The sequence below is a fragment of the Laccaria bicolor genome, genomic scaffold (genome assembly GCF_000143565.1).
Source record: "Laccaria bicolor S238N-H82 LACBIscaffold_87 genomic scaffold, whole genome shotgun sequence".
Classification (NCBI taxonomy): Eukaryota; Fungi; Basidiomycota; class Agaricomycetes; order Agaricales; family Hydnangiaceae; genus Laccaria; species Laccaria bicolor.
The window spans coordinates 70,316-82,201 of record NW_001889958.1 but is presented as its reverse complement, the minus strand read 5'-3'; the positions used below and the strand labels follow the sequence as shown (position 1 = coordinate 82,201).

Sequence of the window (11,886 nt, the reverse complement as noted above, 5' to 3'; positions counted from 1 at the left end):
CGGTCACTACAAACTTTTCTAATGAAAAAGCGCACACTACAAACTTTTGTAATGTCAAAAAGCGGTCACTACAAACTTTTCTAATGACAAAAAGCAGACACTACAAACTTTGTAGTCAAGATAACCTTTTGACCTTAACTCTAACTTTGTAGTGTAAATCTAAGCTTTTGTAGTCTAAGTCCGACTTTTGTAGTCTTTTATAGTCTATCAGTAAACTTTGTAGTCTAAGTCTGACTTTTTTGTAGTCTATCAGTAAATTTGGTAGTCTTTTGTAGTGTATTAGTAAACTTTGTAGTCTTTTGTAGTCTATCAGCAAACTTTATAGTCTAAGTCTGACTTTTGTAGTCTTTTATAGGGTATCAGTAAACTGTGTAGTCTAAGTCCGACTTTTTTGTAGTCTATCATATCTGACTCTTATAGTAGAGCATGCACCTTCCTTTTTTGGTCATTTTTCCCATGATACAATAATTGTAGCCCTTTCTTTTAGCTTTCTGAATATACTGAAATTATGTTATTTGGTTTTGTTTTCATGGAGAAAAACACAAAAAACAAAAAAAAAACGCAACACTTTTGACATTCATGTACCTCATATCTCCACAACAGGAGCACTTCAGAACATAATTCAAACAGATTTGGGAAGCTACAGTGCAGGGCTACAACTTTGGTTTTTTGACCCCTTTTGGAGTTTGGTCATGTGACCACTCTCCTGATTACTAAAAATTGCCAATAATATTGCCCAAGTAGCTAATGAAAATTGCAATGATGTTGCCCAAGTAGCCAATGAAATTTCCCATGATATTGCCAAAGGAGCCAATGAAAATTGCAATGATATTGCCCAAGTAGCTAATGAAAATCACAATGATGTCGCCCAAGTAGCTAATGAAATTGCCAATGATATTGCCCAAGTAGCTAATGAAAATCACAATGATATTGCCCAAGTAACTAATAAAATTGCCAATGATATTGCCAAAGGAGCTAATGAAAATCGCAATGATATTGCCCAAGTAGCTAATGAAAATCGCAATGATGTCGCCCAAGTAGCTAATGAAATTGCCAATGATATTGCCTAAGTAGCTAATGAAAATCACAATGATATTGCCCAAGTAACTAATATAATTTCCAATGATATTGCCAAAGGAGCTAATGAAAATCACAATGATATTGCCCAAGTAGCTAATGAAAATCACAATGATATTGCCCAAGTAACTAATAAAATTTCCAATGATATTGCCAAAGGAGCTAATGAAAATCACAATGATATTGCCCAAGTAGCTAATGAAAATCGCAATGATGTCGCCCAAGTAGCTAATGAAATTGCCAATGATATTGCCTAAGTAGCTAATGAAAATCACAATGATATTGCCCAAGTAATTTATAAAATCCAATGATATTGCCAAAGGAGCTAATGAAAATCACAATGATATTGCCCAAGTAGCTAATGAAAATCACAATGATATTGCCCAAGTAACTAATAAAATTTCCAATGATACTGGCCAAAGAATTTATGAAAATCACAATGATATTGCCCAAGTAGCATATGAAATTTCGCAATGATGTCGCCCAAGTAGCTATTGAAAATCGCAAAATGATATCACCCATGTAGCTAATGAAATATCCAATGATACTCGCCAGACAACTAATGAAAATCGCAATGATATGGCTTTGAAAAGATATGAAATTGGTAATGATAACCACAGGCTACCTTATGAGGGAGGCCCAAAACCTTGCCTACACTTAATGAAAAAGCGCAGCCTTTATGATAATGAAAAAACATGGTAACAGTAATGATTCCCTATCATAAAGAGTGTGGATGGATACACAGGGACCTATAGGCAGTTACCTGTTTTATATGATAAAAGTGGTAGCCACCAGTCCGGCTACACCTGTCTCTGATACTCCCGCCGCTACTTCTCGCGTCCCTCGCACTCACACATCACCGGCCATCATTCAAATGCTTAGAAACTTGCCGTTGATTTCTATCCTTCAGATGAACAAAGAAATTGAAGACCAAAATGCTGAAAGATCTCGAAAATCTTTCAATCACACGTTGGATCCTGCCGCTCACGGAGAGCCCGGCTCTGAAGAGGCCTCTCTCATTACTCTGGATGAAGTTGATCTTAACCGCTTCCGTGTTCCTTCTTTTGTGGCTTCTTTTCCTGGTATGATCTACTCCAAACTAGCCAAATGGATTGCGGATGAAGAGATAAAGGAGAAATTAAAAATGAAACGGAAACCTGCTGATGAACAGAAACTTTCTGCAGAGGACGCTAGGATTGCAAAGTGGCGTTGCATGAACGGACGGAAGATGGTTCCTTGGGTTGTGGGAGTTCCATGGCAGGCTACGTTCCCACAGAACCTCTTCGACACCGAACTCTGCATCGCAGTTCCCCTTCCTTTCTTCCTCAATAAAAACTTGAACATCTTAAATGTCGAGGCGTCTACTCTAGCAACGACAAAGACTAATCCAAATCCTGGCAAGACGAAAGGTAACGTCATCTTGGACATTGAAAAACTCTCATTGCGTTTCGGCAAGGAACTATCTTTGTCTTGTAGCCAGTGGACCGAAGCTGCAGGGAATATGTACCTTTTCCAGAAAGAGCGGGACGAAGAAGGCACATGCGAGGCACACAGTACTTGGTATAATGATCATTTTTGTTTTTATACTTCTCAGGACACCAAGGATGAGCTCTATGACACATGGAAAGCCGATGAATTAAAATTCCGTCAAGAACACTGGGCGAAGTACAGAGAATTCAACGCAGCCTGCTACTATCAAGCTTACAAACTATCCAAGAAGCAGCAAGAAATGATGGCTGACATCCATGGAATGATGTCGTCGTCTGCACATGTGAAATCTTCTTTCAGCAGCGCTGTCAACAAACTTACTCCGAAACTCAACCCTCGCTCCTCCCAACCATGCCTCTCCCAGCCCTTTCAATCAGGCAGCGGTCGATCCTCCTCCTCAATGCCCGACTGCCTCATCTGTGCTGAGCGAGGTCACGACGCAACCCAACATGCAGAGAGCACCGCGCCCATCAAATTCAAAAGTGACGGCAAGTTGGTCTGGGCAAAGTACCAAGACTGCAATCTGCTCAGCCCCGACAACCGCATCATATGTATCAGCTGGAATCTCAGAGGCAACCGTGGCCATCCCTGTTCCCACAAAGACGAGCGCATTCATGTCTGCTCTTTCTGCGGGAGCAAGAATCACAACGCCTTCTCGTGGATCTGCTGCTTGCGACCCTCAAACTAACGTGTTTGTCCAAGCGTCACTCTCACTCCCTCTCTCATATTCAGATTTTTCTTCCTCAATCATTCCTCGTCCCCCTTTATCTGACACCTCTCCTGAAGAATCCCTCCTATTCAACAGGATTTTGCACCCTTACAATGCCGACGGGTTCGAATATCTATTGCGCAAGCACCACCTCCTCGACAACTATCCCCTTCTCCCACGTAACTTGCGTGTTGGCTTCCCTATCGGTCACATGCCGCCGCTTTCCAAGACCGTCATCATGCCTAACAATCCTTCCACCTCATCCTATCCCGACACTGTCTCCGACTGGTTGAGCAAAGAACGTTCCGCTGGCAGATTATCAGGCCCTTTCTCTCGGGAGGTCACTGAGAAACTCTTACGTGGTCCCTTTCAATCTTCCTCTCTTATCGTCTCTGTTCAACCTCAAAACCCAGGAGTACCGGACAAGCTGCGAGTCTGCCAACATCTTTCCAAAACAACAAAATTCCACGCGTCTGTCAATTCGCACATCCACAAGGACGACTTTCCTACACGTTTTGACACTGCATCAAAAGTCGCTGATATCGTGAGTCACCGCCCTCTCCATCTCTTTCCCACCCTTTCTTTCTCTTTATTACACATCTCTTTTGTGTTTCGTGCGTAGAGATGTTTTCCTTTTTCTTAGCCCTGGTCTTGCACCCAGTGGCTCTTTGGGTATTTTTGCTTCATGCAAGTTATCTGGCATGTTGTCCTTATATTATCATCTATCATCTTTTCTGTTCTGTGCTATCAGCATGATGATTCATCTCCCATGCGTCGAGCATGATGATTATCTTCCGTGTGTTATGCACGATGATTATCTTCCATGCGCTGAGCATGATGATTTCATGCACGATAATTCATGTCGTAGTTTATGCTTGTTACCTATATAATTTCTAGTGTTTGGAAGTCCGGTCTCGTGACTGGAAAAAGACCGTAACCAGACCGGACCAAGACCACAAAAGACCGGACCTGCGGTTACGGTCTTTTATTTTTGAAATGTAAAGACCGCAAAAAAACCGGTTAACGTGAACCGGTCTTAACCGGTTTGGACCGGTCTTTTGTAGCCCCTTAAATACCCTTTAAAACGCACCCAAGAACGTACGATTTGGTAAAAAAACGAGAGAGATATGAATTAAAATGTAAATTACTTTTGGGAATAATAGATGTACCAGACTTATTTTATAGAAGCACCAATTCCTAACGGAACTTAACGTTCTTGGGCTCGTTTTGAAGCTATTAGAGATGTTAATAAATTTACCGATTCATAATCTTAAAATATTGGCCTAAAGACCGGTCATAAACCAGTTAAAACCGATGCAGACCGAAACCGGTCTATAGACCGCAAAAAACCGCGGTCTGCGGTCTTTTTGCGGTCCGGTCTGGTCTTTTGACTTCTGGGGAAAATGCAGACCGGTTATGGTTACGGTTAACGCCCCTGGGCATCAAAAAACCGGACCGAACCGGACTTTCAAACACTAATAATTTCATGCTCGTTCCCTCTACATATCATCCTCTTGGCACATTTTGCTTACATCCTTGCTCATGTAGATCTCTCATGCCCCTCCTGGTACACAGGCATGTACTCTCGACATCAAGAAATTCCACCGTACATGTCCTGTTCTCCCCTCCCATAAGCCTTGGCTTGTTGTCCAAGGGACCTCGGATGATTTCTTTATTAATCACGCGCACCCGTTTGGGGCTGCCTGCGCTAGCAGTAACGCCAGCATGATTGCCAACGCAGTTGTCGACATTTGGAGAGCCGAAGGAGTCTTTCCAGTACCGAAGTATGAAGACGATCTGAAGGCTTTTCGATTCCCTTCAGAATCCGGTCCCTTCGTTGACGGCACTTTCCGCTATGATTACGACAAGTCTGAGATGCTCCGTCATGTATCCTCTCTCGGTATTCCCTGGCATGATGAAAAGGGCGATGAACGTTTCTCGTTCGTGACGACTTTCATCGGGTTTCTCTGGGATATTCCCCAGAAGCTTGTTAGCTTACCGGATGGGAAGAGAAACAAGTTCCACCAGCGCGTCCTCCAATTCCTCACAGATTTCGAAGGACGACCTTGTCATTTGCGTGATGTGGAGAAGATACACGGATCCCTTTGTCATGTCGCTTTCGTCTACCTCGACGGCCACTCTCACCTCCCTTCTCTCTCTAATTTCGCATCCGCATTCCACAGTGATGAATTTCTTACAAAGTACCCTCCACACTCATTGATCACTGACCTCAAGTGGTGGCTCACCAAGCTCACCTTACCTGGAGTCTCTCAATCCCTTCATCCTGCTGGACCTTTATCGGATCTCGGACTATATGTTGATGCCTCTACATCGTGGGGTATCGGTATTATCATCGGTGACGAATGGGCTGCCTTCCAGCTCTCGCCTTCCTGGAAAATTGAGGGCCGAGATATCTGCTGGCTCGAAACCGTCACTATTGAACTTCTGGTTCTATTTCTAGAATCAAGAGGGACTCGTGGCGCACACTTGCTCGTGCATTCTGACAATCAAGGTACCATTGGCGCCCTTGATAAAGGCCGCAGTGGTAATATCCATCTGAATCTTGCTGTCTGCCGCACACACCTGGCTCTCATGGCCAGATCAATCATTATAAAACCTATCTACATTGAGTCTCATGCTAACCCAGCCGATCCTATCTCGCGCGGAGAACCAGGACCTGCTGGAAAGCAGATTTTCCCATCTTTTAAGCTCCCTGATGAGCTATGTTCATGCTTCCTTCATGCCTAGGTTAGCTTCCTTGTACTCTCTCGTCATTCTGACTCCTTCATCTCTTTCCAGGTTAGATTATCCTTTCAAACCAGTGACTCGTGTCGTCGAGACGAATGTGGGTGGTTCATCGTCTGTTCCTCCGTGCCCCACATGTCGCCAAAGCTTTCTCCATCCTTTCAAGACTCCCACTCCCGTTGCTACACCTCTTAACCCATCTCTTTCGGGTAATCCACCTTCTTCTCTTAACACATCTTCTCCAATATCAACTATTCCAATACAACAACTTGATTCTCAACAAAGGATCCTCGTCTCCTCATCTCGTACCATCAAGGCAAGAAAAGCTCAATCTGGACGCCAGATTACTCATAACGCTCTACGCCCTCATGTCCCAGCTGCCGATCGACTATTCGTTTGGGATACACCACATGCTGCTCGTCACAGACAGCATCTAATTGCCTCCCTTCCACCGCAACTAGTTGAAAGCGCGATGATGTCCATCCGTGGTGCGTATGCACCAAACACCAAAAGCACATACGCCGCAGGTACACTGCGGTTTACTCAATTCTGCGATGCATGGGGCATTGACAAAGAAGCTCAAATGCCTGCTTCATATCCTCTCCTCTGCGCTTTCATTGGCGAACACAAAGGCAAGCAGTCTGGGAACACTATCCGCTCCTGGCTCTCCGGTATCTGCGCATGGCACACTGTCAATCATGTGCCTTGGTTCGGCGACGACGATTGGGTTCAGCTGGCTCGCATTTCAGCAAATAAAGAAGGCTCTAAACACAAACGTCCTCTTCGAGCTCCTGTTTCTATTGAACATTTACTAACCCTTCGCCGTTCCCTTACTCTCTCTACTCCTCTCCATGCCGCTGTATGGGCTCTCGCCCTATGCGCTTTCTTTGGCTGTCGCCGACTAGGCGAACTCACAGTGACCACTGCTGCCGCTTTTGACGAAACATATAATGTCCTTCGCTCCGTCATGTGCGCCATCTCCTCTTTTCTCTAATCTTTCTTATTTTTTTCTAGAATCACGTTTCGAAAGTTGCGTGACGGTTCCTCTTCTGCAAGTTTCCATATTCCCTGGACGAAAACCACAAAGGAACTCGGTGCCTCCGTTATTCTTACTGCGCGCAATGATATTCTCTGCCCTGTTGCAGCTCTGAAGAACCATCTCAACGTGAACTCGTCCTCTGATCAATCCACCCCTCTCTTCGCCTATAAAACTGCCTCTTCTCAATCCAAGATGCTCCTCAAGCATGAATTCCTCAATTTTTGCAACCATATCTGGTCATCGGCTATGCTTGCACATATCCTTGGTCATAGTTTTCGTATAGGAGGCACCGTTGAACTTCTCCTCGCCGGCATGCCACCAGAGATTGTCGCAACTACAGGCGGCTGGACTTCTCTTGCTTTCCTGCTTTATTGGCGCCGTATGGAAGAAATTCTACCAATGAGCACCTCAAAGGCATATAACAAGTCCCACATTGATTCATTGGCTGCCATATTCGAACTCTTTCGAATTAAAAACAAAATTCCGTCTGCACTTATTGTCGCGTCCGATGGAAATCTCTCTCTGTAACTTGCTCATTCTGTCTGACTTACATTATCTATTGTATTGAGGCTTCTCATCGTGAACCTCTTTCTGTAACCCATCTACTTTGTATTTATACTTGCAAAAAAATTTCTCCAGAGTGCCACTCGATTTGGGTAGTTCATCTTGCCTCTGAACCAACCTGCTCGTTGTGAGCTTACACTCTGGTTGGTATAGCTGGTTGGTTACTACACGCAATCGAGCTCTTCAGACACTCAGGTCTTGCCCACCTCCTCGGATATTATTATTACTACATTACTAACTAAAAATCCGAATTGAGTGAGCTGGGCAAGTCCTAGGCAAAAACAAGTTATCCATGTCTGTGGATTTCTTGCATCTTAATATTCCTCTTCCTTTCCCTCATTTCATAGGACGCTAAAGTTATCTTATTGGCTGGATGACATGCCTGTGGAGAATAGTGGATATGGATACTGAGTCTGAAAAATATATTATGTAATCATCACCTGATCACTTCTGAGAGATAGCATGTTACTTGGACTATTGTTGCTATTGTCTTGCTCAACCACAACGGACTCAGATTTTGAATCAGTACACGTCGAAAAAGTGGGGGGACATTCTCCAACTTATTTGGAAGCACCCGGGAACTCACAAGGCATGTAAGTCCCCAGATATCTCTTTCCTCGCGCCATTGCTGATGCAACCGACATTGAACAGATCACTGTTTGCACAAGAATTCATGCTGCTTATGGAGAATAGCTTTGGAAACCCCCCAGGTGCGTAAGCTATCTGATCTATGAAACATACATACTCACGTTCCTCCAATCAAATCATAGATTATCGTGGATCTCCCGCATCTTTGGTCCCACTGACCATTCCAACCTCCCCTACCAACCATCGCACACGTTCAGCAGCAAACACCGTACCCACTGGCTCACCTTCCACTTCCCACACACTATCTACAGCTTATCCAAGCCCTCTTTCAGCCACCAGCCCATCATTCGCTTCACATGCACCTCAAACAGCCCATCGTTCACTTCACATGCACCTCAAACAGCCCATCTTGGACATCACGAGGTGTCCATTTCCCCTGCCAGCTCATCAACCACCTTACATGCACCCACTACGCACCCCCCAACCTCAACTACAACACTGCCTTCTCCCAAACGTAAACACGGTAGCCCGAAAGGGAGCATGAAATCAAAGCCAGTGACATACGGCCTGTGTCCAAGACTCAGACAGCCTCCCAGAACTGGGTATAAGCAGAGGCTGAGGGCATCGTTGGGTGAGGATGCAGCTCAGGCGGCAAAGAGACTGAGGGGACGACCCCGGAAACAGGATTCATCACCTGTTTCTGTGGAATTTGGAAAAATGGTAAGTTTGCTATTCTATATTACTTCTCCTTTACTTATCTACTCTTAGATGGTCTCTGGAACACCTTCAAGACATGAAGGTCCTTCTTTCCAGGCACCACGGGCCCTGTTACATGGCCCAGGTTCATCTGTTCCACCTACACCATCTCTGCTTAGCAACACAGCCATATCGCTTCCATCTCAGACTGCTGCAGCTGCAAGTAGGACTACAATACAGCTTCCTGATGCATTTCTCAGCACCCCTGCACCTGGTCCTCATCTATTGGATTTGTCAGTAACATGTCACACAGCCTTCAAAATCGCCAAAATGTAACACTTGTAATGGGTAAATTTTACCTCTGTTGAAACTGTTTCATGGTAACAGTCTCAACATAGTAAAATTTTGCAGCCTGAGCCATACTGCCAAATTTTTGGCCTTGTCACGGCCAAATCCTGCAAGTGCTGAAACCAAAATTTTGGCTAGGTGGTAATGTGTCACAGACCCTGCGGAATTGGAGGAAATAGTACAGTAAGCACTCAGGAACTTCTGGTGCCCACACCATTGAAAATGCTTTCATTGTTCTTGACTTCCTGACAAGTCCAGGCTTGCCAGACGGTGGAGGGGGCAAGGGAGTGGGAGACATGGTTTAAAGATGAGAGTCATGTGTAGAGGATCCTGTAACCCTGGAACAGGAGCATCCACATAAAATATACATGTTGTAGTTTCAAGTAGAGTTGATTTGTTAAGAAGTAACAACATACAAAATGACAAACAAATGTAAATACAATGCAACTGTCATACAAGAAGTAGGTAAGTGATACCATGCTGCTATAACCCAATTATGCTGATGCAGGAGTTTTCAGCTGCAGCTGTGCAGCTTCCTCATATTTTCCTTGCTTTGAATGTGTTGCTGCAAGATTACTCATGCTGACTAAAGTAGCTGGATGTTCTGGCCCCAGTACTCTTTTACGTAGATCCAGGACTTTCAGGTGCAGCTCCTCAGCCTCCTCATATTTTCCTTGATTTGAATATGTCAATGCAAGATTATTCATGCTGGCCAAGGTATTTGGATGTTCTGGCCCCAGTATTCTGTTACAAAGATCCAGGACTTTCAGCTGCAGCTCCCCAGCCTCCCCATATTTTCCTTGATGTAAATATGTCAATGCAAGATTATTCATGCTGGTCAAGGTATCTGGATGTTCTGGCCCCAGTACTCTGTTATGCAGATCCAGGACTTTCAGCTGCAGCTCCCCAGCCTCCTCATATTTTCCTTGATCTGAATATGTTAATGCAAGATTATTCATGCTACCCAAGGTATCTGGATGTTCTGGCCCCAGTACTCTTTGATCCAGATCCAGGACTTTCAGCTGCAGCTTCCCAGCCTCCTCATATTTTCCTTGATTTGAATATGTCAATGCAAGATTACTCATGCTGGTCAAGGTATTTGGATGTTCTGGCCCCTGCTTCTTTATTCTCATTTCTACAATTTTGTATTGAAAATACTCTGCATCTTTCCACATTCCATTTTTATCCAATACATAACTGAACCTGGAATATTCATCATCATCAAACACTTTTTCAAAGCTGTTTTCCTCCTGTGACTGGTAATTGGCTTTGATGTGTGGCACAAGAAGCCTGTTGAATGCAATGTTCTCAGCTGTCATCTCCTTTGTAATACAGTTCACAAGGATCAATTTTGATACTTGCATCATGCACTTCTTTTGAGATATTGACATTCTATCTCTACTCCATTGATGCATCAATGGGTGAATGGCATAAGTTCCTGCAGAGGTTGAGTGCTGCTTGATTAAAGAAAACGACGTAAGAACCCTAATTCCTTCATGAAAGAAGAATTGATTCCAAGACTGATCTTCTTCAAGCTGAAGCAATTTATTCATACATGTTTCAACTTCTTCTTTTAGTCCACCATGCAGTTCTTTGGAGAACTCAACAGCAGCCTTTCTAAAGGCAGCCTCAATGATATTCTCATGATGTAGAAATGCAGCTGTTTCCAGAATAAGAAGAGCAGCCTGAGCAGGTGCTCTACTATGCCCATCAGATTTTCTGTTTGCCCTTGATTCAATTTCATTGAATGACAAATCCCATGTTTCATAGACTGTACGATTGTACTGAGATGCACCCCTAAATGAAGGGTGGTTCATAAGCTTGTTCCTATGTCGAGAGAGATGCTCAAGGTAATTATCAATACTACAGAGACCAGCTTCAATGGAAGCTCCAGCTTGATCAACAGCTAGAGGCAAGCAGCAGAGCTCATTTACAATTTGTTGAGCTATGTTGTAAACATCTTCAGAATGGCCAGTTAGATGGCTGGCTTTCAGCAAGAGTGATATGGCTTCCTTTTCAGTCATCTGATTAACTTCAAGAGAATTTTCATAAGATGTAACCCGCCCAAGAGATCGATTTCTGCTAGTAACCAGAATATTGCCCTGAGAACCAGATGGGATAAATTTTTCTACTACTTCAGGTGCACCATCAGCATTGTCAAACACAAGCAGCCATCCACTCTGCAGAGATCCAATCCAGAGAAGAGCAGACTGAGAGGACATAGAAATACCAGCAGCTTTAGCATCAGAATGAGAACAAAGACCCTTTAAACCAAGAGCAATAGTATCTTCAGAAGATGCATCAATCCAGAAAACATGAGAGAATCTAGATGTACTTGTCAGAAAATCAAAAATATAGTATGTGAAGAGACTTACCTTTCAGCCATCTTTTCAACAAACTTCAAACAAATCTGTGTCTTGCCAATACCCCCCATACCATACAACAAAAAAGACTTCCTGCTTCTATCTACTTGATCTTGAGGTGAAAAGTGATCCATCAGCCTCTTGAGAACATCCTCACGGCCTGTAAATAAGGCACTTGAATTGGGTCTTTGGTGAACAAAGNGGTAATTCATCTTGACCCCCACTGGCATGTTGATGAACCTCAATCTTGACAACAAAGTTGATCAATA

General features: G+C 43.8%; 1 protein-coding gene across 1 annotated transcript; it reads left to right on the top strand.

The window, feature by feature from the left end:
* Positions 1-8,084: 8,084 nt before the first annotated feature.
* LACBIDRAFT_317767 (uncharacterized protein) lies at positions 8,085-9,242 on the top strand (the record flags this gene model as incomplete). Its single annotated transcript, XM_001890301.1, has 5 exons — positions 8,085-8,215; positions 8,274-8,332; positions 8,393-8,469; positions 8,532-8,930; positions 8,979-9,242. 5 exons carry the CDS (start codon positions 8,085-8,087, stop codon positions 9,240-9,242), a joined length of 930 nt encoding a protein of 309 aa, XP_001890336.1.
* Positions 9,243-11,886: the final 2,644 nt, after the last annotated feature.